Source organism: Capricornis sumatraensis, chromosome 8 (genome assembly GCF_032405125.1).
Source record: "Capricornis sumatraensis isolate serow.1 chromosome 8, serow.2, whole genome shotgun sequence".
In the NCBI taxonomy this organism is placed as follows: Eukaryota; Metazoa; Chordata; class Mammalia; order Artiodactyla; family Bovidae; genus Capricornis; species Capricornis sumatraensis.
In genome coordinates, this window is record NC_091076.1 from 721148 (window position 1) to 747392 (window position 26245).

At 65.0% G+C, this 26245-nt stretch overlaps 1 protein-coding gene across 1 annotated transcript; it reads right to left on the bottom strand.

The window, feature by feature from the left end:
• Positions 1–5366: 5366 nt before the first annotated feature.
• Positions 5367–14639, bottom strand: LOC138082808 (mucin-6). The gene is made up of 27 exons (XM_068976187.1): positions 14558–14639; positions 13870–14113; positions 13677–13803; positions 13361–13451; positions 13183–13292; positions 12797–13004; positions 12577–12699; positions 12150–12270; positions 11930–12068; positions 11738–11842; positions 11529–11601; positions 11305–11442; positions 10926–11087; positions 10754–10848; positions 10537–10669; positions 10098–10347; positions 9967–10019; positions 9768–9877; positions 9161–9312; positions 8864–9005; positions 8675–8785; positions 8165–8350; positions 7852–8091; positions 7355–7511; positions 6649–6786; positions 6386–6472; positions 5367–5419 (listed from the first exon to the last, which is right to left on the bottom strand). Exons 1-27 carry the CDS (start codon positions 14637–14639, stop codon positions 5367–5369), a joined length of 3630 nt encoding a protein of 1209 aa, XP_068832288.1.
• Between the last annotated feature and the right edge of the window lie 11606 nt (positions 14640–26245).

A 26245-nucleotide genomic window follows, 5' to 3' on the forward strand; every position in this document is an offset into this window, starting at 1 on the left:
AGTGGTGTGGCTGTGGGTGTGGTAGTCTCTGTCAGTGGTATGACTGTGGGTGTAGTGGTTTTTCTGGTGGTCTCTGTCAGTGGTGGGGCTGTGGGTGTGGTGGTTTCTGTGGTGGTGGTTGTCAGTGGTGTGGCTGTGGGTGTGGTGGTCTCTGTCAGTGGTATGACTGTGGGTGTAGTGGTTTTTCTGGTGGTCTCTGTCAGTGGTGGGGCTGTGGGTGTGGTGGTCGTTGTCAGTGGTCGGGCTGTGCGTGTGGTGGTCTCTGTCAGTATTGGGGCTGTGGGTATGGTGGTCTCTGTCGGTGGGGCTGTGGGTATGGTGGTCTCTGTCAGAGGTGGGGCTGTGCGTGTGGTGGTCTCTGTCAGTGGTGGGGCTGTGGGTGGGGTGGTCTCTGTCAGTGGTGGGGCTGTGGGTGTGGTGGTGGTTTTCAGTGGTGGGGCTGTGCGTGTGGTGATCTTTGTCAGTGATGGCACTGTGGGTGTGGTGATCTCTGTCAGTGGTGGAGCTGTGGGTGTGGTGGTCCCTGTGGTGCTTGTTGTCAGTGGTGTGGCTGTGGGTGTGGTGGTCTCTGTCAGTGGTATGACTGTGGGTGTAGTGGTTTTTCTGGTGGTCTCTGTCAGTGGTGGGGCTGTGGGTGTGGTGGTCTCTGTCAGTGGTGGGGCTGTGCGTGTGGTGGTCGTTGTCAGTGGTGGGGCTGTGCGTGTGGTGGTCTCTGTCAGTGGTGGGGCTCTGGGTGTGGTGGTTTCTGTGGTGGTGGTTGTCAATGGTGTGGCTGTGGTGGTCTCTGTCAGTGGTGGGGCTGTGGGTGTGGTGGTTTCTGTGGTGGTGGTTGTCAATGGTGTGGCTGTGGTGGTCTCTGTCAGTGGTGGGGCTGTGGGTGTGGTGGTTTCTGTGGTGGTGGTTGTCAGTGGTGGGGCTGTGGGTGTGGTGGTCTCTGTGGTGGTGGTCAGTGGTGTGGCTGTGGGTGTGGTGGTCTCTGTCAGTGGTGGGGCTGTGGGTGTGGTGGTTTCTGTGGTGGTGGTTGTCAATGGTGTGGCTGTGGGTGTGGTGGTCCCTGTCAGTGGTGGTGCTGTGGGTGTGGTGGTCTCTGTCAGTGGTGGGGCTGTGGGTGTGGTGGTTTCTGTGGTGGTGGTTGTCAGTGGTGTGGCTGTGGTGGTCTCTGTCAGTGGTGGGGGTGTGGGTGTGGTGGTTTCTGTGGTGGTGGTTGTCAGTGGTGTCGCTGTGCTTGTGGTGGTCTCTGTCAGTGGTGGGGCTCTGGGTGTGGTGGTTTCTGTGGTGGTGGTTGTCAGTGGTGTGGCTGGGGGTGTGGTGGTCTCTGTCAGTGGTGGGGCTGTGGGTGTGGTGGTCTCTGTGGTGGTGGTCTCTGTCAGTGGTGGGGCTGTGGGTGTGGTGGTTTCTGTGGTGGTGGTTGTCAATGGTGTGGCTGTGGTGGTCTCTGTCAGTGGTGGGGCTGTGGGTTTGGTGGTTTCTGTGGTGGTGGTTGTCAGTGGTGTGGCTGGGGGTGTGGTGGTCTGTGTCAGTGGTGGGGCTCTGGGTGTAGTGGTTTCTGTGATGGTGGTTGTCAGTGGTGTGGCTGTGGTGGTGTCTGTCAGTGGTGGGGCTGTGGGTGTGGTGGTTTCTGTGGTGGTGGTTGTCAGTGGTGGGCCTGTGGGTGTGGTGGTCCCTGTCAGTGGTGGTGCTGTGGGTGTGGTGGTCTCTGTCAGTGGTGGGGCTCTGGGTGTGGTGGTTTCTGTGGTGGTGGTTGTCAGTGGTGTGGCTGTGGTGGTCTCTGTCAGTGGTGGGGGTGTGGGTGTGGTGGTTTCTGTGGTGGTGGTTGTCAGTGGTGTGGCTGTGGTGGTCTCTGTCAGTGGTGGGGGTGTGGGTGTGGTGGTTTCTGTGGTGGTGGTTGTCAGTGGTGTGGCTGTGCTTGTGGTGGTCTCTGTCAGTGGTGGGGCTCTGGGTGTGGTGGTTTCTGTGGTGGTGGTTGTCAGTGGTGTGGCTGGGGGTGTGGTGGTCTCTGTCAGTGGTGGGGCTCTGGGTGTGGTGGTTTCTGTGGTGGTGGTTGTCAGTGGTGTGGCTGGGGGTGTGGTGGTCTCTGTCAGTGGTGGGGCTGTCGGTGTGGTGGTCTCTGTGGTGGTGGTCTCTGTCAGTGGTGGGGCTGTGGGTGTGGTGGTTTCTGTGGTGGTGGTTGTCAATGGTGTGGCTGTGGTGGTCTCTGTCAGTGGTGGGGCTGTGGGTGTGGTGGTTTCTGTGGTGGTGGTTGTCAATGGTGTGGCTGGGGGTGTGGTGGTCTGTGTCAGTGGTGGGGCTCTGGGTGTAGTGGTTTCTGTGATGGTGGTTGTCAGTGGTGTGGCTGTGGTGGTGTCTGTCAGTGGTGGGGCTGTGGGTGTGGTGGTTTCTGTGGTGGTGGTTGTCAGTGGTGGGGCTGTGGGTGTGGTGGTCTCTGTGGTAGTGGTCAGTGGTGTGGCTGTGGGTGTGGTGGTCTCTGTCAGTGGTGGGGCTGTGGATGTGGTGGTTTCTGTGGTGGTGGCTGTCAATGGTGTGGCTGTGGGTGTGGTGGTCCTTGTCAGTGGTGGTGCTGTGGGTGTGGTGGTCTCTGTCAGTGGTGGGGGTGTGGGTGTGGTGGTTTCTGTGGTGGTGGTTGTCAGTGGTGTGGCTGTGCTTGTGGTGGTCTCTGTCAGTGGTGGGGCTCTGGGTGTGGTGGTTTCTGTGGTGATGGTTGTCAGTGGTGTGGCTGGGGGTGTGGTGGTCTCTGTCAGTGGTTGGGCTGTGGGTGTGGTGTTGGTTGTCAGTGGTGTGGCTGTGGGTGTGGTGGTCTCTGTCAGTGGTGGGGCTGTGGGTGTGGTGGTTTCTGTGGTGGTGGTTGTCAGTGGTGTGGCTGTGGTGGTGTCTGTCAGTGGTGGGGCTGTGGGTGTGGTGGTTTCTGTGGTGGTGGTTGTCAATGGTGTGGCTGTGGGTGTGGTGGTCCCTGTCAGTGGTGGTGCTGTGGGTGTGGTGGTCTCTGTCAGTGGTGGGGCTGTGGGTGTGGTGGTTTCTGTGGTGGTGGTTGTCAATGGTGTGGCTGTGGGTGTGGTGGTCCCTGTCAGTGGTGGTGCTGTGGGTGTGGTGGTCTCTGTCAGTGGTGGGGCTCTGGGTGTGGTGGTTTCTGTGGTGGTGGTTGTCAGTGGTGTGGCTGTGGGTGTGGTGGTCTCTGTCAGTGGTGGGGGTGTGGGTGTGGTGGTTTCTGTGGTGGTGGTTGTCAGTGGTGTGGCTGTGGGTGTGGTGGTCTCTGTCAGTGGTGGGGCTCTGGGTGTAGTGGTTTCTGTCGTGGTGGTTGTCAGTGGTGTGGCTGGGGGTGTGGTGGTCTCTGTCAGTGGTGGGGCTGTGGGTGTGGTGGTCTCTGTGGTGGTGGTCTCTGTCAGTGGTGGGGCTGTGGGTGTGGTGGTTTCTGTGGTGGTGGTTGTCAATGGTGTGGCTGTGGTGGTCTCTGTCAGTGGTGGGGCTGTGGGTGTGGTGGTTTCTGTGGTGGTGGTTGTCAGTGGTGTGGCTCGGGGTGTGGTGGTCTGTGTCAGTGGTGGGGCTCTGGGTGTAGTGGTTTCTGTGATGGTGGTTGTCAGTGGTGTGGCTGTGGTGGTGTCTGTCAGTGGTGGGGCTGTGGGTGTGGTGGTTTCTGTGGTGGTGGTTGTCAGTGGTGGGCCTGTGGGTGTGGTGGTCTCTGTGGTGGTGGTCAGTGGTGTGGCTGTGGGTGTGGTGGTCTCTGTCAGTGGTGGGGCTGTGGGTGTGGTGGTTTCTGTGGTGGTGGTTGTCAATGGTGTGGCTGTGGGTGTGGTGGTCCTTGTCAGTGGTGGTGCTGTGGGTGTGGTGGTCTCTGTCAGTGGTGGGGCTCTGGGTGTGGTGGTTTCTGTGGTGGTGGTTGTCTGTGGTGTGGCTGTGGTGGTCTCTGTCAGTGGTGGGGGTGTGGGTGTGGTGGTTTCTGTGGTGGTGGTTGTCAGTGGTGTGGCTGTGCTTGTGGTGGTCTCTGTCAGTGGTGGGGCTCTGGGTGTGGTGGTTTCTGTGGTGGTGGTTGTCAGTGGTGTGGCTGGGGGTGTGGTGGTCTCTGTCAGTCGTGGGGCTGTGGGTCTGGTGGTTTCTGTGGTGGTGGTTGTCAGTGGTGGGGCTGTGGGTGGGGCTGTGGGTGGGGCTGTGGTGGGTGTGGCAGGGGCTGTGGGTGGGGCTGTGCTGGGCGTGGCTGGAGCTGCTGTCTGGGCTGTGGTGTTGACAGAGAGGGGAAGGGTGGTGCTGGAGTGGGTGGTGGGTGTGGCAGTGGAGGGGGCCGCCTGCGTGCTCGGGCTGGCGCTGCCCTGGGCCCCGGCGGTGGGCTCGGTTGGCCGCAGGCCAGTGTGTCCCGTGCTGGGCCCTGTGGTGCCCGCTGGCGGTTGTGAGGGCTCCGTGCGCACTGTCTCCTCGCTGGCGGGGGTTTCGGGGCTCCATCGGTGTGTTGAGGATGCTGTTGGAAGCAGGGGCGTCATTTCACACCCGCCCCCTCGCTGCCCTGCTCTGGGGTCGCCCATGCCTTCCACACTGGCCTCCGCACCTGTGACTCTGGTGTACCTGCCAGCAGCTTTCTGGGTGACTCTGGTTCCTCTCCCAGCCCCCTGTCCCGGCATTGTCTGTGGGCCCTTGTTGCCTCCTGAATGCCTGCGGTGGGTTTTGGGGTCCCTTCCTAGCAGTCCTACTCTCAGGGTGGGCTCCTCTGCCCTCGTCTCAGGCAAGTGCTTCCTCTTCCCCCTTGCTCTCAGGGAAATGGGAAGTTGGTGGCCCTGCCCCCAAGCTGGGGCCTGTGGTTGGCTCAGGGGCCTTTTGGATCTGTGGCACCGAGGCCTGTGGATCCCTCGGTGAAGGTGGCCGTGGGGGAAGGCTGCTTGGGTCCAGTGGTCTGGGAGATGTGCGGAGAGGAGCGTAATGAGCTGGGCGGGCTGCCCCCACCTGAGGCCCATGGTCACAGGGGCCGCCCAAGGCCACTCTCTTCCCTGTGGCCCAGAGGCTCAGGCTGGGTGCTGGGGCTGCCCCGTGGAGGCCCCTCTGCAGGGACAGGCTGTGGTGGCATGCTTACTTGTGGGGTGCTCTGTGGAGGTCCCTGGCGTTGCCAGGCTTGGCGAGGCTGCTGTCGTGTGCGCCGTGGCCCGAGCTGTGGACTGCGTGGCGGTGCTGAAGGAGGGCCCCGTGGGCCACGTGGTGGCCCAGGTCACGGGAGGGCCTGTGGCTGTGGACCTCTGAGTGGCCGTGGGGGCCAGTGCGGATGTGGCCCGGGTGGTGACAGCAGAGGTGCTCTGAGGTGACCCTGCAGGGACGGTGCCTGGTGTCCCCTTCAGCCCCACCCACACGCCCCTGGGTGCTTCCTTGCCCACCGCCGGGCCCCTGCCTGGGCCTTACCCTCCGAGGAGACCGCTGGTTGTGTCCGGGTGGTTGGGGCTGTCCCTGCCTGTGTGGATGAAGAGGCTGTGGCTGAGAGGCTAGGCATCTGCGTGGGGGCCGTGGGTGTCGTTGGGGAGCCGAGCCCAGTGCTGGGGGTCAGTGTGGTGCTGGCCGTGGCCGGCGTGGTTTCTGTGGCAGGCGAGCCTGTGGGGGACACGCGTGCTGCTGTTGTGGGGTCAGCAGCTGCCCCCGCATGCCCTTGGGGAGGAACTCTCTTCCCTGCTGGGCCCCTGAGCCCCCTGGGCTGGGGAGGAGGCCCCGCGGTGCTCAGTGGCCGGGCGTCGGGGCCTGCCTGCCCTTCCGTCTGACTCCTTCCCCCAGAGCCGGCCCAGGTGCACCTGCCCCCCACACCTGCATGCCCGGCTGCTGCCCCGGAGGACAGACACAGGCCAGCCGCCTGGGCCGTCCCACGGAGTAGAGCCGGGAGAGCCCGGGGAAGAGCCTGCATCACCGCAACCCCTCGTGTGTGTGCAATCACCTGTTGGAGCCGGCGTGGTGGGCAGCAGCCCTGCAAGAGGGGAGCCAGTCAGGAGCGCTGCCCCCTGCCCCCCCACTCCCCACCCAGGGAGGCCCTGCAAAGCCTTCGGCTGTGTCCCTAGGGCCTGAGTCAGGAACCCGGGGGTTGGAGCTGCCGCGGAAGTGTTGGGACCCCTGCTCCCCATCCTTCCCGCACCCCCCACGTCGGCATGGATGGGCCTGGCGGGAACTGGTGCGGCCGGCCGGATGCTGCCCCAGGGTCACTGCAGCTGATGGTCAGTACCCCCCAGCTGCCTGTTGCTGAACCCAGAGGAGGTCCCTGCCCTGCACCCACACTCCTCAGCAGGCCTGGGTATGCCCTGCGACCAGAGGCTGGGAGAGTGGATGTTTGGTGCAGGGAGGCAAGGGCTGACCCTTTTCCCTGTGTGTCTGGCTGTGTCCCAGGGAGCAGCAGGGGGCACAGGGGCTCGCCGGGAGCTCTGTGAGGGGTGGGGGCTTGCGGGCAGTGGGCTGGGCTTACTGCATGGCACGCACGTCCCCTTGTCGTGATCGAAGTACTCATCCTGGGAGCAGTTGTAGCAGCCTGAGAGGAGCACACAGAATGACCAGACCTCAGTGCCTGAGCCGGAAGCCCCTCTTCCCCTGGCCTCGGCCCTCCCGGAAGGCCTGTCAGGCTCCCCGCCATTCGGCTCCCCGTCCCGCCTGTCAGTGGTCCTGATGCTGCAGGCTGCCCTCCTCCCGTCTCTCCCACGCCCCGACCTTCGATGTTGTCCGGGACGCTCTGTGGCCACGCGGGGCAGAGGCACGGCTGGTAGTGCCATGTGCAGTTGGCCTGCTGGGTGTACTGGAACTCGCTGCCCAGCTGCATGTGCGTGTTGTAGAAGTCACAGTACACGGCTGGGGGGAGGGGCTCCATCAGTGTCAGAGCCGGGCTCAGGGTCCCCCGGGCTCACGGTCCCCCCAACCCTGGGCTCAGGGTCCCTCAGGGCTCAGGGTCCCCTGGGCTCAGGGTCCCCCGGGCTCAGGGCCCCCCCCCGGGCTCAGGGTTCCCCCACCCCGGGCTCAGGGTCCCTCAGGGCTCAGGGTCCCCCGGGCTCAGGGTCCCCCCGACCCTGGGCTCAGGGTCCCTCAGGGCTCAGGGTCCCCCGGGCTCAGCATCCCCTGGGCTCAGGGTCCCCCCCCGGGCTCAGGGTCCCCCCCGGGCTCAGGGTTCCCCCACCCCGGGCTCAGGGTCCCTCAGGCTCAGGGTCCCCCCCGGGCTCAGCGTACCCCCAACCCCGGGCTCAGGGTCCCTCAGGGCTCAGCATCCCCCCACCCCCACCCCCCGGCTCAGGGTCCCTCAGGGTTCAGGGTCCCTCCGCAAGGCCTCCCTGGGCATGGCCTGCTGCCCATCCTGGAGAAGCGCCAGCAGCCTGGCAGCTCAGCCACGGCCCCGCAGAGGCTGGAGGGTGGGAGCAGGACTTACGGCAGAAGTCGGGGGACCGCCAGTCCACACACACGCCCTTGTCCACGCAGGCCTTGGCGTAGGCGGCCACAGCGTCACATAGGCACTCGCAGTCCCCCCCAGTGTCGCACGCACACGTGTCCTGCACGCAGGCCTCGTAGTAGGGCAGGCGGTAGACCTGTGGGCACCTCTCAGGGTCAGGCGAGGGCTGGGCTTGCCCCGCTGACCCACCTCGACCGCCTGGCGCTGGCGGGGCGGGGCAGGGCACGGTGGGGCAAGTTGGGGCGGGGCAGGGCCCACCTGGCCTTCGCTGGCGGGGCGGGGCGGGGCGGGGCGGGAAGGGGCGGGGCCCACTTGGCAGGGGGCGGGGAGGGGCGGGGGCGGGGCCCACTTGGCGGGGGGTGGGGTGGGGCGGGGGCGGGGCCCACTTGGCGGGGGGTGGGGATGGGGTGGGGCGGGGGCGGGGCCCGGCGGGGGGGCGGGGCCTGGCGGGGGGGGCGGGACCCGGCCCGGCCCACCTGGCCGTGGCAGGCGGCGAAGGTCTGGCTGTTGATGATGCTGCACTTGCGCTCGGCCCAGGAGCGGCGGAAGGCGTTGAGGCTACAAGGGTCCAGCGCGAAGGTGGTGTCGCCGCACAGCGGGCTCTCCTTCCAGGAGTTCACGAACTCCAGCTCGCTGGACGCCAAGTACTTGCTGCGTGTCTGGAAGTCGTCCTTCATATTCCCATTGTAGTTGCCACACAGGCCGCAGAGGGGATCCTGCGGGGGCTGGTGTCAGGTGCCGGCGGGCCGGGCTCCCCACGACCCCGGGCCGCAGGGCGGGCAGCGGTACCTGGGAGGCGCGGGCGACCTTGATGAAGACGGCCATGTGCTTGTTCCAGGTGAGAGTCAGGTTGTACGCGCTGCCGATGGTGACGTCCAGCACCAGGTGCAGGGAGCCAGCCTTGACCCGGAAGTGCACGCCAGGGTCCTCCCCGCTCACCGTGTAGTTGGCGTCTGCCAGCACGATGGACAGGCCCTGGGGGGGCGCAGCTGTCACCGGCTGCCTGGCCCTGGGCAGCAGCTTAGTGCTGTGGGGCTCCCCCTCCCGGCCCGAGCTCTCCTGGCCTGGGGGCTTGCTGTCTAGAGCCTTCTTGGGAGAAGGTCCCAGGGCACCCTGGAATCTGCTGAGGGCTAAGGATCAGGCTAGGGGGAGACCCCTCCCCGCTGCACTGTTGTCCAGTTCTGGGGGACACTGCTGGCATGGTGTGGACGTGGAGGTCAGGGGCAGAGGGCGGCAAGGATCCTGAGTGGCTAGGCTTTGGGGCTCCGGGGCAGTTGGGGAGGCCACCCGCTTGCTCACCCCCAGGAGGATCTTTATGGCCCGCGAGCAGGTGGCGCCTGACTTCGCACACATGACGTTCTCTGTCAGGATCTTGAAGGTGGGCTGCGAGTCACTGGCATTGCAGCCGTCCTGTGGGGACGGGGTGTTGAGGAGCCGGCCCCGTGGGCCCCAGCCCCACGTTGACCCTGTGGCCTGGCGCACACTCACCGTGACCAGGATGTACTCGCAGTTGCCGTCGAACACGAAGCGCTGCCCGTCAAAGGTGACCACGTGGCCCTCCCCATAGAGGCTGCAGGTGGACGGGCAGTGGGCGCTCTGCTGGCAGGACCACGTCCCGTTCGAGCAGGTGCTGTGGGAGGAGCAGGGTGTCCTGGAGTTCGAGGGACGACCTGGGCACATGCGCCCCACAGGACCCTTGACCCTTTCGGGGGGGGGGCTCCTGCCCGCCCCAAGCACTTGAGGACAGTTGGGCCCCCAGGGTCTGCGGGTGGGGCTGCAGCTCACCAGCTCTTGCAGTCAGTGTGGAGCTCAGCGCCCCGGGGGTAGGAGATGCCCGCAAACTCGCATGGGCACTCCTCGGGGGGCACGCACTGCCCGCTGGCGTTCTCGTAGAGCCCCTTGGCACAGACACAGCCGGGCTCACACTTCGTGGGCACCTGTGGGAGGAGGGTCAGTGGCCCGTGGAGGGTGGCCCCGCTTGCTGCTGCTACAGCCCTGGGCCCTTCTGAGACCCCCCACTGCGTTCTTCCCAGACCCCTCCCTGCGTGCACCCTGCTCTGGGCCTTTCTCTTATCAAAGCTGCCCCAGCCCGCCCCTAGGGGCGTCACAGCTGGGCTGCTCTGGCCCCTTCCCAAGTACCAGGGCCCTCAGTCCTCAGGGAGCCCACAGAGGAGCACGCTCGGCGGCCAGGCTGTTGGTCACTCATCATGGGATGGGTGGGATGGAGCATGGCCTGCCGTCCCTGAAGGGCCTGTGGGAATCCTCTCATGGACCAAGAAGCTGTGGGACGTCCACTGTGGGCACATCCACCCCAGGGCATCCCTGGCTTCCTTAGGCAGTGGGGTCTGCTCTACCAAGGAGCGCCCTTGCCCCTCGTTCCCCCCAGCCTTACGCAGGGGGTGCCAGTGGCCAGCATCTGACAGGTGGGGGCGCAGGCTGCCCCAAACTTGTCCTCCGAGGACTGACTGCAGGACTGGAAGGTCTTCGGCGCGGAGCAGGTCGCTGCAGAGACAAGGGGCCCGGGGTGAGGTGGGCACAGAGGAGCCGAGGCAGCCAGCCCAGCTCCACCAGCCTTGGCCACAGCCACGTACCCAGAAGCATCTGAGGCCGCGCCCGACAGCTCAGCCGCCCGTTGACGCAGTGGCTGTGGGAGAGAGGCCGGGTGAGCACTGCCTTGGCAGGGCTGCAGGCTGGGCAGCTGCCCTCCGGAGCCCTTGCTCACCAGACGACCCCGTTGACCATGGTGGACTGGTCGGCCAGGATGAACCCGTGGCTGTCCAGGAGGCAGGGGCACTGGGCCTTGCGCACACACTCGCTCTTGTGGTTCAGGTAGGTGCCCTCAGGGCAGTTGCAGCCGTCCACTGGCACAGCGCTGGGGTGGCACTCGGCCTCGCGGTCCGTCAGCGACAGGCACGTGTGGTCACAGGCCTGGCTGTTGTAGCTGAACGTCTGGTTGCCTGTGCAGGGAATGCCTACGGGGGCCCGGGGGACAGGAGTCAGATCCTGGGGAGGCGCCCTCTGTATCTGCCCCGCAGGCCCCGCCCACCCGCTGTGTCCGCCCCCATAGGCCTCGCCCACCCGCCAGCCCCGCAGACTCCGCCAGCCCCACTGTGCCCGCCGCCACAAGCCCCGCCCACCACAAGGCCCCGCCCCCCACGCACTGCAGTTGTCCACGCTGTTCCTCCAGCCCTGCAGCAGGACGCCCCGGGAGGCGCACGCGAGCGCGTAGTCGCCGAGGGCGGCGCAGATGTGCGGGAATGTCTCCTCGTAGTTGCAAGCCTGGTACACGCACCTCTGCGGGCAGACAGTGGCCATGAGCGTCCGCTCGAACCCCGAGAGTCTCCCCTGAGGCCCTTCCATGCCCGCGCCCCCACCCACCTTGTAGAAGGGCTTGGGGTCCACGGTGGCATGGCAGTTCTCGAACACCGTGCCCTTCTGCACCAGCACCGCGCAGTGGGTCTCCGCACACACCTCTGGGGGGGCAGGCCGGCGTGGATGAGCTGCCCGCTGCGGTCTCCCGCCCACCCCACCCCTCCTGGGCAGCACTCACTGTTGAGCTGGCTCATGGAGCAGGGGTCGGTCTCTCGCTCCAGCGCAGCGGGGCAGTTCCCCGCCCGCCAGGAGTCCACAAAGAGCGAGGCAGTGCCCTCGGCGATGCCCATGCTCGTGGTGAAATCGTCCGTCGTGTCCCCGTTGAAGTTGCCGCAGAGCCCTGGGCCAGTGGTGAGGGTGGGTGGCCTGTGCTGCTCCGGTCCTGCCCTGTGCTCCCTGAGGCCCTCTCCTCCCCTAACCACACTGGGAGGGCCAGCTGTGGTGCTGCACGGGCCGGGTCAGCGCCAGGCTCTGCGGGGCACTCCTCCTCTGGGGTGGTCAGGCCGGGCAGGGAGGGGCATCTGGGCCAGCCCTGGGCAGACTGGGGTGGGACTCACCTCTGGTCTGGCCTCTGAACTGGGGCCCGACGGTGATGTACAGCTGGAACACGGGCCAGAGCTGGATCACGAGCTCCAGCCCGAAGGTGGTGACCATCTGAAGGTGGGTGGATGTCTGCCTGAAGACCGTGATGTTTCCTGAGGGGACAGGAGCCTTAGCGAGTGGCCTGCTTTGGGACTCAGCTCGGTGAGGCCCCGGGTGCTAGGTAGGGCTGGGGACATACGAGTCTTGTACGGCAGCCATTTGGTGTCGCCGTTGTTGGTGACCACCTCATCCTGAGAAATCACGATTTTGTCCTGGGGGAAGGAGGCCGGAGTTACAGGGGGCCGGGAGCAGGGGAAACCCCCACCTCGTGTGGGCCAGGCAGGGTGAAGCGGGAGCTGGGGTGCGTCTGCCTGGGGCCCCGGGTGGGCACAGGTGGGGTGGCCTCACCTGGCTGGACTTGTAGATGACAGCAACCAGGGAGGTCTCCGAGTGTGAATACCCAGACTTGTCGAACGCAGCCATGAGCGAGCCGCCGCCAGGGAGCTGGGGGCTCTGGGGGAGGGTGGCTCGGGTCAGGCCCCAGGGCACTCACGGTGTCCCCCCGCCTGTGGCGGGGCCCCTGGCGGAGGTGTGTCCTACCTGGACAAGGACGTAGGTGCAGGTGCCATGGAAGCGGTAGGGCCTGGCGTCGAACGTGGTGACGAAGGAGCCGCCCTCCAGGGCGCAGCGCCGCGGGCAGGGCCGCTCCTCACACTCCCAGTGGCCCCCCGAGCACCGGCTGGGGGTGACAGGCGTGACCCAGCGTCCCCCCGCGTCCCCCCGCTGGCCTGCACGCCCTTTCCCACGGCCCGGCACTCACCAGGTCTGGCAGGCGGCTGTTGTGACCTCCCCGGGGGCGTAGACCACCCCACTGAGCATGCAGGGGCACTGCGGCTCGGGAACACAGCTGTGGTTTTTCGAGATGTCGTCCAGAACCGTCCCTGCAGGAGAGGGGCTTCCTGGGGCTGCGGCTGGGGGGCCCCTCCCCCGCCTGTGGGGGCCTGGGAGAGCCCTGCTCTCGGCTCTCCCCCTTCCCTGGGTGCTGCCCCATGGGCGGCAGGCCCTGCCCGCCACCGCCCTGCTCCCTGCAGGAGGGGACCGGCGCGTGCACAGGGCAGGGAGAGCCTTCGCTGCGGCAAGTCCCAGTGGAGCGTCTGGAGCCGCGGGTCCCGGCTCCCACCCTGGGGTGGGGGGGCGGAGGCCCGGCTCTGCTCTGCTAGGGCGTCCTGGGAGGGTGATGCCCTCACCTTCTGGGCAGAAGCAGCCGAAGGTGCAGAAGCTGGAGCAGCTGTGCCGCGGGTTGGAGCAGGTCCGCACGCAGGTCTCGCCGCACTCCCAGTACACCTGGTTGGCCGGGCACTGGCCCACAGCTGCAGGTCGAGCTGCCCTGTGAGAGGGGCCTGCGGCCCCCGGCCTGACCACCCCTCCACCCGCCCTGGTCCTCTCTCCTCGCTCCCCGGGACTCACAGCAGAGGTCGGGGCCCCGCCAGCTGCTGACGGGCTGGCCGGCCACGCTGCACTGGCGTGAGTACTCGGACAGCGTGGCGCAGCTGCAGTTGGGCCGGCCGGGCTCCGCGCATGCGGCCATGTCCGCCTGGCAGCTCAGCTGGAAGGGCTCCTGGGGCACGGTGCACTCGGGCGCCACCAGGGTCAGCAGCCGCAGGCAGGCCTGGGCCTGGGTACAGGGCCACGCAGGGTCACGGGGGCCAAGGCATGTCCCCCACCACACACGTGCCCTGCAAGGCTGGGGTGTTGCTGGCCTGGGTCCCAGTAAGACCCCGTGGGCCGGCCCCACCCTGGCGATAGGACCCCCACCTCCGACCCTGGGAGCCCAGCCCCGCCGCCTCACACACGTGCTCTGCCTGCAGGAGCCGGGGGCTGGGGATGGCCTCGTAGGCGCAGATCTCGTTGGGGTCGTCCAGCTTCTGGAGGGCGGCATACTTGTGGGGCTCCAGCAGTTGGCCTGAGGGGGCAGGGTGGGGTCAGCACCCCGGTTGCCGGGCCACATGGGGGGCACCAGCCCTCACCTACCGTCCTCGCTCAGAAACTCGTTGGTCTTCTCGCCGTCAAAGTTCCCACACAGCCCGCACATCTTGCCCATGTACTTCCTCTCCACCAGTACCTGCAGGGGTGGGCACTGCTGTTGGGTGGGCAGGGAGGGGCACAGGGCCCCGGGGCCCCCCCAGGAGCTACTCACACCCGCTCCAGGGGCGCAGAGCCCCATCACAGGGCAGGACCCAGGCCTGCTGGCTTCTCACTGGGGACCCCCGTTCTCATTGGCTTGTCCTCAAGCCTCTTGAAAGCCCAGGCTCCCCGCCCGGCCCCCAACCCCTGCTGACGCCCTCACCATGAGATGGGCACCAGGACCCCACATGACCACCAGCTCCATCTCCAGCTGCTTGGCCAGCAGGCGCACGCTCTGTCCGAAGGGTGTGATCTGGAGCCCGTTGCTGGTGTGGGGCAGGCTGACCACCCTGCAAGGCAACTGTGGTCAGCGCCGAGCCCGGGCCCCCAGCGGCCCCTCCCAGCTCTCGGCCTACCCCACATCCTTGACGGTGATGACTGCGTCCTGCACGGTGACTACAGAGGCCCCCAGCTCCACGATGATCCGGGACATGTTCCCACCAGGCCCTCGCCGTAGCTGGACGCTGAAGGTGGATGGGGCATCCTTGCAGACGGCCGCAAAGACGTAGTTGCAGGTCCCCGAGAAGTCGTATGTGTGGCCATCAAAGGTGGAGAAGTGGCCGGCCCCCCATGTGGAGCACCGGCCCCTGTTGTCTGGAGCTGCAGAGAGGGTGGGGTCTTGGAGTCCTGCGTCCTCCCAGCCGGCAGAGGGGGTCTGGGGCCCCTCCCAGTCTCCAGGCGCCCCCGGGGGTGGGTGGGGAAAGAGGCCCACGTCTCCATGCCCACCCAGCTCTGGGCTGGGGTCTGCCTCACGGGAGTGTGGGCCTCTGTCGGGGCTGGGCTCTGGGACGTGAAGCGGCAGCTTAGCCCACGTTCAGCAGGACCCCTGCCCCCTCTGCAGGACGAGGTCATCTCCCCCGGGGAAGGGGTGGGCTGGGGTCTCCCCTCGCAGAGACTCCAGGCCACACTCGCCCTATAGCCAGGCCGTGGCCCTGTGCCCTGGGCAGTTCCTCAGAACGGGGGGCTGCCCGTGAGCCTCATCTGGCTGTGGGGGGTCCTTCGCCCTGTGGAGCCGTGGGGGCACCGAGGAGCTGTCCTCCAGACCTGCGAGGACAGGGCCCCCCGTCAGCGTGCGGCCGCCCACGTCTGGGGCTGAGGTCCCAGTGCTGGTGGGTGGCAGGGTCATCTGAGTGCGCCCCGGCGTCCCATCCCTGCCCCCGCCCGCTGTGCCCCCTGCCTCGGGGTGCGTGGGTTGCTGGCTACGCCGACTCCTGAGTCCCAGCGTGGTGGCTGCCCACGTCGTCCCTCTGGGTGGCACCAGGAAGGGGCCCGCCTGACATGGCCGTGGGGTCCCCAGCCGGCCGAAGGGGTGGTGACCCGGCCTCCTCCCCTACAGCCCCCACCACGCGGGTGTGCCCCGGCACCTCTTCTCGGCTCACCACCAGCCCCCACAACGCCTGGAGTCACGTCGGCTGTGCCACCCTGGACGGGCCCTGTGGGGCTGGCACACACGCTGTTCCTTCTGCACGCTTGGCGGCCCTTCCTGCACTGCCCGTTCTGGTCGGCCCAGGCCCTGCTCGGAGGCCTCCATCCCGGAGTCCCCAGCCCCCAGCCCCCGAGGTCGGAGCCTCTGGTCCAGGAAGGCAGGGCTGGCCTCTCGCCTCCCCCGGGGCCAGCGAGGGGCCAGCACTTAGAGACCCTGTCTTGCCCCCAACCCCACCGCGTCTGCAGTCCGAACCCCCACAGCTCCAAAGCCACGCCCCTTGCCACCCCTGCGTCCTACACCCACCCTGGCTGGCTCCTGGCGTCTCCCCCGCCCTGGTTCTGGGACCAGGTCTGAGGGTCCCCAGGGCCTGGAATGGGCCCAGGGAGGTGGTGTTGGCTGGGCAGGGGTCCTGGGTGCTCGGAGCCACCCCTGGTGAGAAAGCTGGTGCCTGGGGGGTGGGGAAGGGTCTTCGTGGGAGGTAAGGGGTGGAATGGGCCCAGGGCTGCCCACTGGCCTTGAGGCCTGCCCCCGGGCCGGGCACCTCTCCTTGGCCCCACGCTGAGGTTAGAGGGGCCCTGGGGCTGCCAAGGGGCACAGTGGGGCAGGAGCTACGGAGGTAGGCTTCCTCCTGGCTCGAGACCGGGCTCTGGGTCAGGCCTGGGGCCTGCGGTCAGCCAGCAGGAAGGGCTGCCCCTGGCCATGGGGTGACCCCTCTTGGCTGGCCCCTTCTGAGGGGTGCTTGGCCGAGGGGCCTGGGGGAGGAGGAGGGGGACCTGTGTCCCCATGGCCTGATGGGTGAGGCTGGGTGGGGTGGCCCTTCCAGCCCGTTTCTTTGATCCTCACATCGTCACACAGGGGAGTGTCGCCCCACTTTACAGACCGGGAAACTGAGGCCCAGAACCAACCTCGGGCTTGCTGTTAGTAGCCAGGACTCCCCGGAGTCAGCTCTCTCCCTGAGTCTTTGGACTTCAGTGCCCACAAGGCCCCCTGCACGCCCTCTGTCTGCCCCTGGGGACCCCAGAGGCCTCTCAGGACCCAGGGCCCGGTGGGGGCTGCCAGTGTCAGGCTTCAGGCACTGAGGCCCGACCTCTGTGCCCCGCCCAGCACGCTTGCGTCCCGAGGGACCCCGTCCCCCTGCTCGCGTGCGCGCGTGGGCCTTTGCCAGCGGGGCGGCCGTGGAACAGGGACAGGCCGCCCTGGCCCGTCGTCCATCTCCTCGTCATCAGCGTCCACATGGCCCGCCTGCCTCTCGCCAAGTCTCTGAGGCGAGAAGGCCTGGAGACGTTCGCACGCGGAGGGGCCCTGAGGGGCCTGGCACCCCGGTGCCCGCGGCTCCCCACTCACCGGCGCCGAGCAGGGCCCCCCCGCAGGAGAGCAGCAGCAGCAAAGGCCCGAGCATGGTGCGAGGCGGGGGCGGCCGCTGCTGGACCCGTGCCTCCATGGGGCGCACCGCGGCCGGCTGCACCTGTGCGGCCCAAGCCGGCGCCCGGCGCCTTATGTAGGGTGAGGCTTGCCCGCCACGCCCGCCGAGCCCCGCGCTCCGTCCCCCAACACCACGGCCGGCCGGGCGCCGCGGCAGCCAAACAGGATCTCCGGCGCTGCTTTATCAGGACGTGGCCTTTAGAAAATTCTAGAGCAGGCAGCAGCCCCATAGCTGCTCCCCTCTGGGCAGGGGGCTGGCACACGCCCTCTGGGGCCCCGCAAGCATCTCCGGTGTTTACTCGAGCTGCGGTTGCCAGGAGTCTCCCGGGATCACTGCAGGGAGTCAGTCCGGCACCTTCAGCCACACTGAGAGGGGCGTGTCTGGGGCATGCTGGGGGAGATGCTGGGCTCCCCACTGGGGTGCTGCTGTGGGGAGGGCTCCTGGGGGGCTTCATTCTCACCTGGACCCTTGTCCCTGAAATGGCGCCAGCCTGCCAGGCCCACCCCAACCTGGGAGGATTGACTGCTCTTGGAGGGACCTCCAGAGGTCAACCCCCGCCCTTGGGGGTCCCGTGTGGGGGGTTATCATGCAGCCAGCCTGGGGCTCAGATAAACGCCTCCCTGGAGGTCCCAGGAACTTGTGGGGCCACCTCAGCTCCCCAGTGTGGGGACCCTGGTTGACCAGCTCACCCCTGGAAACTGCCTTCTTGGCTGGCCTCCCAGGACCCTGGTTGTGCAGTGCGCACACGCTCTGAGCTGCTGACCTCAGGCGCAGCGGGGGTGAGGTGGGCTCAGGGCTGCCCATCTGGGCGCATCTCTGAGGGGCGCCCAAGGCCAGCCCCGGGTGCTTGGCCCCTTCAGGCAAAGGAGCAGAGGCTCTGCCCACACCCCCTGTGTGGGGCGAAGGACGTGGCTCCTGGGGCAGCATCTGGAGGAGCAGGAAGCGGGGCGGGGAGTTGCTGGTAGGCCCTTGTCCACGGGCAGTTGGCACGCCAGCCCTGCAAGGGCTCAGGGCAAGGGTCAGCTGAGGGTCATGATCAGGCGAGGGGAGGGTTGGGGCACAGGTGTTCAGAATCCTCCAGCTTCTCCAGGGTACCTGGCTCTGAGCAGTGGCTGGCATGGAGGGGGCGCCCCGCTTCCTAAGGGGGTTCTGCCTGCAGAGACTTGGGGTGCTGAGGCCTGGCTCCTTCCACAGAGGATCTGTGTCTGGGGCCTCCTCACACCTCACAGACCACAGCCTGGCCGCCTGTTCCCGGCTCACAAGTACAGAAGCTGCTGTGTGCTCGCCTAAAGAAGTTCCAGCTTTGTGGAACGGTGTTTGAAGGCCGGGGGGCGGGCAGGCGGGGCGTTCTCTATCGTCTCTCCCCACTGCTCTCCGCACCCCGTCGGGGGTCCTGGGACTAGGGGTGCGTGGGCACAGGTGGGCGGGGGCCTCCTGCCCTGGAAACTCCATGGCTGTCCCTGCAGGCGGGGTGGTGCTGAGAGCCGCCTTTGTTCTGGGGGTGACTGGCCTTTGGCCATCGGTCACGCTTTGCCGGGGGCCTCGGTAGGGGGCTGCCCCAGGGCTCCTCCGATTGAAGGCTTAGGGCAGGCTGACAGGTGGGGGCTGGGGTCCCTCAGGGGCCGGGGAGTGGGCCTGCGCTCAGGCCTCCGCCTAGCAGGGGCTCCAGGAGGGCCCGTGCACCCGGATGAGGGGCTGCAGGGAAGCAGGGCTCTGACGGCCACCGGACCACCTCCCACCAGTTGGCCTGGGGCCTGGGTGCCGCCCAGGTGGGCAGCGTGATGCTCCAGAAGGGGCTGGGGGTGCTGCGGTGGAATCGAGCCCCAAGCCCTTCTCTCTCCCAGCCCGTGTTCCCTCCCCCTGCCTGGACCCTCCTGGGGCCCCCGAACTCCTCCATCGGGGCATGTGCCCACCTGCCGCTCCACCCCAGCAGGCGCCCAGCCACAGGGCCTTGGCACTGGCTGCCTGAGCTTCCCACGCGTGGCCCCGGGCGCCCCTCCCCATCCAGTCCCCCCAGTCCAGACTGCGCCCTGCGTGTTGGGTGCAGCTGCGTCTCCCGTGGACCCCTCGCCCCGGGCCATCGCACGTTCTGTGTGTCCCAGTGCCTGGGGGGGTGGCCCGCACCTCGGGACACCTCGGGTAGACCGTGGTCTCGGGCCGGGGACGGGGCGGTGCTCGTGGCAGGCAAGGGGTCCACTTGTTGGGGTCCGGGGTCACCTCCCAGCAGCCCGAGGGGGCAGACGTCGCCAGCCGGATGTCCGGTTGGATGTCAGCGGGTTGCAGTCGGCTGCGCCCGGCCTGGACCACAGAGGCCTGTGTGTGTGCGCTTGTGACTCGGCCTGAGTTTCCTGGAAAAGTCGCGCGTGTGGTCCAGGCCCTGAGTGAGTGAGCGGTTCTGGCCTTTCAGCACGGCTGGCGCCCAGGTCCTGCTTCATCCCAGAGAGGCGGGAGTGGTGGGCTTGGGAGGGGTTTCCCTCTCTACGCACGGGAAACCACAAAGCAGGACATTGTTGTCGCTGCTCTGGGGCCGCGGGAATGTGCTGAGCAAACAGCGCGGAGATAAGCCTGTGTGTGGCCGTCTCGCTACTGTCCCGTCGGCCGGCCAGCCAGCCTCGGGGACAGAGCTCCAGACAAGCGGGCGATTGTCCGCTGTGGAGCCCTGCCTCACAGCTGCCACCCCAGCCTCCCGGCTCAGTTGGGAGGGTGGGCACCGACCCCTAGGCCGCGGCTCCCCGGGGCTGGGGCTGAGGGCCGGGGTGAGGACTCTGCACTCACGGCCCGTGGCGAGGCCACAGGTGGCTATGGGACCAGGACCCTCCGTGGCCTGAGAGCAGACGCTGGGGAGACGTGCTGACCTGGAGACCCTGGGCCCAGAGTGGCGCGAGCAGAGGCTCCCTGAGGGACCTCTGCTGGGGCGGAGTGCCTGCCCGCCACTGCCCACCGCACCCCGGCGTCCTGTGTGTGGCCAGCCGGGCAGGCGCCCCCACTGTGGCTCTTTCCTGGAGACCCCCACCTGCAGCGAGCAGGGAGCGGCCATGTGAGGCTTGGGAGGGGCCCGGCCCTCCGTGTCACTCTCGGCCGCCTCACCCGTGGCTTCTGGCCTCCTGTCCACTCCCCGGCCAGCCTGCTTCGAGACCCCCACCCTCAGCTACTGGGGTTGGCCCTGCATCCGGCAGCGGTGGGGCCAGTGAGCCAGGACGGGCTGGGAGGGGCCCCCAGAGAGGCTGCAAGGGCCCAGGGCCTCCCTGCCTGCCCCCAGCAGTGCCTTTGGGCCCCAGTTCTTCCTGCGGATCCCTGGGCCCAGATTTGGGGTGGGGGCTGTCTCTGCAGAGCAGCCCCAGGGCTGCCTGTGGTCCCCAGCTCCTTCACGGCGCTGTCAGATGGACAGAACTTCGTATCCATGGAGGAGGTTAGGTGTAGAACTGGCCTTGGCACAGGGTAGGGGCCCTGGGGAGGGGGCGCCACTGCCCGAGCCCACGGCTGCTGCGGGCCGGGTGGACCCGTCTCCCTGAACAGGCTCACTGCCCATCCCTGCCGGCTGGGCCTGGGCTCTTCAGTGTCCGTTTTAGCCCCTGGCCTGGCTGGGGCCTCACCAGGGACCAGGGAGGCTTAGGGGCACATTGAGCTGAGGTGGGCTGGGAAAGAAGGCCTGGGGCTGGGTGCCCGCCCGCTGCCCAGGCAGCCCTGCGGGAGGGGCCCTGACCGCCTGGCCCTCCTGCTGGGGAGGAGGGAGCTGGGTCCCAGAGGCCGGCTCCCAGGAGGCGTTGCTCACCCGCCTCTCCGTGACCCCTGGGGGCCCTCCAATCCCCCTGGGGGGCCAGCACCGCCCCATCAGCACCCCCTCCCTGCTGCTGGGGACCTGGGGCACCCCCTCAGTTTCCTGGCTCCAACCCCCACTCCTGTCCTCCGTTTGAGGGTCCTGAAGCCTCCACTCAGAGATGCTGGGGTCCAGCTCAGAGGCCCCCCAACAGCTGATCACGCCCCCAAACCTTCCACCCCCCTGCCCCACCCCTCCCCCAACCCCCTCCTATTCCGCCCCTCAACGCTGGCTTCGCTGTGCTGAGAGCTGGCAGATGTTGGTGAAAAGCAAACAGATAAGGCTGGCCGGAGGGACCCGCAGGGGTCCTGCATCAGGGTTGGGGGGTTATCGGGCTGCTGGGACCTCCAGACATGGCACTGACTGGGCAGTGCCGAGTGTTTGCTCTGCTGGTGGCTGTGAGGGGGCTTCGGGGAGGGTGGGAGGTTGTCGGCTGCTGCGGGTGTGACCCGGGGTGCACACGAGCCTAACACTAGGGGATGGGAAGGAGGGGGGAAGGAGGGGGGAAGGAGGGGGGAGGGGGGAGGGGGAGGATGGGGAGGGGGAAGGGGGGAGGGGGAGGATGGGGAGGGGGGAGGATGGGGAGGGGGGAGGATGGGCCGGGGGGCGGTGGTGGGGGGAGTGCCTTTTTAGCAGAGGGTCTAGGTCGGGCTTCTCTACAGAGCTGGCCTGGTGGCTCCGAGCCCGGGCTGCCAAGGTCTGGGTCAGGTCCCGGGCCGGCTCTGGGGAGAGCCCCGCCTGTGCCTGGTGGAGAGGGGAGGGCAGTTCTGGCATCTGCTCTTCAAGGGGCACTGAGCCCGCCAGAGGGCCCCATGGTCACGACCTCGGTGTGAGTTTTGGGGAGACGCAAATATGCTGCCCGAAGTAAGGGGTCCAGAGCTGTGGGGACCGTCAGCTTGGAGGACCCTGCGGGACCCCCAGAAACAGACAGCAAGTGGTCTCTGAGGGCAGACATAGCGGGGAGAGCCCTGAGTAGCCCAGGAAGGCTTCCTGAAGAAGGTGGAAGGCCAGCCAGACCTTCAAGGCCAAGAGTCGGGGTTGGAGTGGGGAGAGGCCTTGGCCAGACGGGAAGTGCCGCCTGTGTGGCCGAGGGGACATTGCTGAGGGGCGGGATCTGGCCAGAGGAGAAGGGGGTGAACTAAGGATGAAGGTGGGGGCCGTGACGCGGGTACCAGCAGGAGGCAGGGAGGGTGGGCAGACCAGGGCCGGGCTCCCGGGCTTACAGGGGCTGGTCTGCCGGGCTGGTCATGGAGACTCAGCATGTGCCACACGGGGCCAGGCCCTGACCCTGGAGAGCCTTGGGGCCAGGCTTGCTGACCGTGGGGCCATGGGTCCCTCTGGCCGCCTGGGGGTGGAGGTGTCAGGTGGGTCCCTGCAGGCCCAGGACAGCGAGTGGCTGCTGGGCTTGGGGCACAGAGGCAGCTGCTCGGGGCTCCAGAGCTTATGGTACTGGAGGGCCTGGCCTGGGCTGCAGGACAGGGGCCTGGGGGCTGGGGGAGGCAGGTGGACGGGGCTCGGGCTGCAGAGGTCCGGGCGGATGGCGCTGGGCATTCCAGATCCAGCCCTCCGCAGAGGCCCAACTCCTGGCCCCCCGCTGCTGCCCACTGGGGGCTGGGGGCTGGGGGCTGGGCACTGGAGGCTGTGACCCGTGATCTTAGCGCTCAGGGGCAGTTCTGAGCAGGGGGGACAGGGCGCAAGGCTCAGGACGGGTCTTTCCTCTTCCTTCCCTTCCTGCTTCTCTGGCTGACGTTGCTGCTGCTGCTAAGTCGCCTCAGTCCTGTCTGACTCTCTGCGACCCCATGGACTGCAGCCCGCCAGGCTCCTCTGTCCATAGGGTTCTCAGGGAAGAATGCTGGAGTGGGTTGCCATGCCCTGCTCCAGGGGATCTTCCCGACCCAGGGACCAAACCTGCGTCTCCTACGTTCTCTGCATCAGCAGGCAGGTTCTTTACCACTGGTGCCACCTGGGAAGTCCCCTGCTTCTCCTCCAGAGGTTAAAAGCGTAATTGGGGGGTGGGTCTTGTTTTTAACAGCTCTGCGGGTACGTGACAAACACACACACAAAATGCACAAACAGGCAGGCCTGGGAGATGCTGCAGGGCAGTTCCAGACACAGCTGTCGTAGCCACGCGTTCCGGGAAACAAACTCCCTCAGAGGGACAGTGCGGACAGTGGAGAGCAGCTTACTGCACCGGCGGGCCCGAGGCGCAGTCTCCTCTTAGTCAAGGACCCTGACCAGCATTTGTGAAAGTCTTTTATACCCATGTGTATGTGTCTGAACCCACCACTCCAAATTCCTTGAGACTTACATAATGCAAGGAAAATACAATCCCGATAACCCCATCATTCACGTGCTGCGTGCTCATGTGCTCAAACAGTCAAACAATTAGCCAATAATCAATAAACCCGAGGTCACTCCGATAGATACAGAAAAATTTATGGCCTGTCTGGAGGAAGGGGCGATTAGTGTGTGTTTTCTCTTAGGCGATGAGTAACCTAGATAGGATCTTCAGGGCTCCCCTGTCTGGAGGGGGTCTTACCCTTCTGTCGATGTTTTCATAGGCACTGAACACAGAGTTCAGAGTCCATTGGAAAGGTGGCCGAGCACGATCAGCATGAACAGGCCTGAGATGGAGTCCCGGCCCTGTGAATTCCTTCCTCATTCCCCCCTCTTGATGCTCTTAACTCATAATATGAGCATCATTCATAGGGATACATTGCACCCTGGCTCTCTGACCGCCAATTCGGGAGAATGACATCAACCTTCGGGTTACAGAGTTCATAATACATTGTAAAATGCAGGGTCCACAAAGCGGAACTATCGAGGCAACTGTAACAGTGGTTAATATAATTTTCCACCCATCGCCCTTCACCCAAGAGAGGACCGCAGTCCGGAAAGGGATGTTTCCATTTGACATTGCTTTTACCTGGTTCTCATGTCGCCTAGAGCAGTCGATACATCGCCAGATAAGTCAGGAACGTATGCGCAACATTCAACCTTAATTTTGGCACAGGTCCCTCCTTGAGCAGCTGTGAGTGTGTCCAAAGCCATTCTGTCGTGAAGTCCCGCTTTTCTCATCTGGATCTGCTCTTCACTTAAGGCTTGGGTGGCTTTCGTTCTATCCAGGAGGGGCTGTCGTGTGAAATTAGTCAAGGCCTCTGCTTTAACCATGACACCTGTTTCCCTATGCAGGGTATGAATGAGGCAGAATATACTCATACCATCGAAACACGATCTTGTCCACCTGGCATGTAACTGGGGTAGGTTTACCGGGGCTTGTTGTAGGTTAGGCTTTTGTTACACCGGCGTTTATATCAAGTGTAACCCCATGACCCGAGTCTATTGACTGCAGGCCTTACACCAAGCAAGCAAGGAGAGGTTATGATTGGCAAGCGAGAGGAAAGTCTCTTTTTGTCATCCCAGAAAAGAGCAGAGTGGTCTAAAATCTCCTTGGCAGAGCGGTGACACCCACCAAGGATGTCCCTCCATCCGTCACAGAGGCACAGCCCCACATACCAGCAGCTGGAAGTGCTGTGGAAGTCTGCGTAGGAAGGGGCCCACGAGATGAACACATTGTCCTGAGTTGAAATGGAAGTTAAATTCAAAATCACATTCATGAGGCCAAGCAGCAGGAGTTGATTGTGCGGCTTTATCCTGAAGGGGCCCATCCAGGATCTTCTTTCCCTTCTTCTTAAGGATGGTCTTAGTCTCTCGAGGGTCAGCGGGGTCCCTCTGTGCGGCCCACTCAGCGTTTTTTGGGTCTGCGTGGTATGTTCTCTTCACCCTCGTATGATGGATCCAAGGGGCAATACCTGCAACTTTAACTGCAGTAGGGGTAGTTAGAATAACATGAGGGCCTTTTCACCAAGGGGCTAGCAAATCATGTGTCCAACCTTTGACCCATACTTGGTCACCAAGCGTAAACTCACGTATCTGCTCCCCAAGGGGCAATGGCACCCCTTCTTGTACAAACTTAGTCACCTGATTCATTACCTTACCCAGTTCCATGTGCTGTGAAATCCTATCCCCCCTTACCTGAGGCAAATTTGTTGACCCCTGTTTTATTATGGGAGGGGGCCTCCCATACAGTTTCGTATGGAGAATAGCCTTGGGACTGTGGAGTCATCCTGAGTCTGAGCAGAGCTGTCAGAAGCAAGTCCACCCAGGAGCAGTCAGTCTCTCTGCTCCACTTGGAGAGTCCCTTTAATGTCCGGTTGGTTCACTCCACCATCCCAGAACTCTGGGCCTATATGCAGTGTGCAGCTTCCATTCGATGTTTAAAGTTTTGCTTACTTGCTGTACTAAATCAGCTACAAAAGCCGGGCCATTGTCTGAGTCAATGCTGCCAGGAAGTCCAAATCTGGGAACTATTTCCCTGAGCAGGCACCGGGCTGCTTCTGATGCTCCTTCAGTCCAGGCAGGAAAAGCTTCTACCCATTGCGAGAACGTCCATACCATGACCAGCAGGTAACGGTAGCGTCGGTGAGGTTTCATTTCAGTGAAGTCCACTCCCAGGTGTTCAAAGGCAGCGTGCCTTTCCGCTGAATACCCGGAGGTTTCTGTCTGAATACCCGAGAGGCAGCATTAACCTGTGGGCAGGCAGCATGGCCCAGGTGGGTCGCTTGGTGTGCTTGGCTTACCAGAGTGTGTGCCAGCTCCTCTGGTGCCAATAATTTGCCCCTTGGCAATTCCCACCGTCCCTTTTCAGTCTTGATGGCCCCTTCCGCTTTGGCTAACCTGACAGCCGCTGACCTTGTTTTATCAGGCTGGTGCCATCAGTGTATAGGACCCAACTAGGCTCTGGACCCCTGTGTCCTTTAAAACAAACCCCAGACAACTTACCTCCTCCTTGCAGATCTGTGCCTCCTTCTTCGACCCCCGGTGACCTGCTTCCCTCCACAGCTGGAGCAGTGCTGCTGTCCCTTCCCAGCACTTTTCCTTGGTCTCGGTGGCCAGCAGCAGGCCATCCCCATAGTGTAGGAGCCAACATCCAGACTCTTCCGGATGGAATGAGTTCAGGTCAGAAGCCACGGCTTCCCCAAAGATGGCTGGGGGGTTCTTAAACCCTTGTGGGGGAGGCCAGGTGAGCTGTTGCTTGGTGCCCCCGACTGGATCTTTCCATTCAAAGGCAAAGATGGGCTGTGACGCTGGGGCGAGGTGTACGCAGAAGGAGGCATCCTTGAGAGTCCTCGGTGGGAGGAGGCTAGGTAAGGTAGAGGGGTTTGCAACAGTGGGGTGTGAAGTCACAGTAGCCTGGCTGACTAGCCTGAGATCCTGTACAGGCCTAGAGTCCTGTCCTCCTTCCTTTTTGACTGGCAGGATCGGCATTTTCCAAGCCGACTGGCACTCTACTAGAATGCCCGCTTGTTTCAATCTCCTGATGTGGGGCAGTATGCCGGCCCAGGCCTCTATCGGTAGCGGGTATTGGTGCTTCCTAACCAGGATGGTGCCTGGTTTGGGTTCTGTTATCACTGCGGCTTGATGTTTAGCCAGCCTGCGGGGAGGAGGGGTTGTCTTCCGCCCGGACCTCAGGGGATCATTGAGTTAGCTCTCTCTCATGCTCTTCCGGCCCACCCTGTTCCGCCTTCGGAGGCTCATGCAGCCTCCACTCATCTTGGGGCGGTATTGAGAGAGCGCAAATAAGTCCCAGTGTCCATCCAAGGTGGGCCTGTCCTCAGGGAGAAAGCCACTTGTGCTCCTAGTTTGGAGAGCAAGTCTCTTCCCAACAGGGGTACTGGGCACTCAGGAATGGAGAGGAATTCATGAGTCACTTGGTGCCCCCATCTGACATTTTCTGAGCTGGCAAACGATTTAATCACGTCTTCTCCCGACACCCCAGTTACAGCGGCGTCTTTTTGGACAGCGGTGCCACCGGCTTTGTTCCGACCGACAGCTCTGCTCCGGTGCCCACCGTGAAGTCAGTGTTTTGGTCCCCCACTTTTACGGTTACCGTGGGCTCTCGGGGACCTGATATCTCTGAGCCCCGGCAGCCCTATTTAATTTCCATGTCAGCAAGCCCCACAACTGCGGGAGCTTCCTCTTCCTTCCTTGCCTTAGGGCATTCAT

Coding starts and splice junctions, on each gene's coding strand:
- LOC138082808 (XM_068976187.1), bottom strand. CDS start 14,639: ATGACCCTGCCACCCACCAGCACTGGGACCTCAGCCCCAGACGTGGGC. Junction 14,114..14,557: donor GGGGGGCCCTGTCCTCGCAG/GTCTGGAGGACA, acceptor CCCTCTCTGCAG/CTCCAGACAACAGGGGCCGG. Junction 10,849..10,925: donor CTCCATGAGCCAGCTCAACA/GTGAGTGCTGCC, acceptor CTGCCCCCCCAG/AGGTGTGTGCGGAGACCCAC.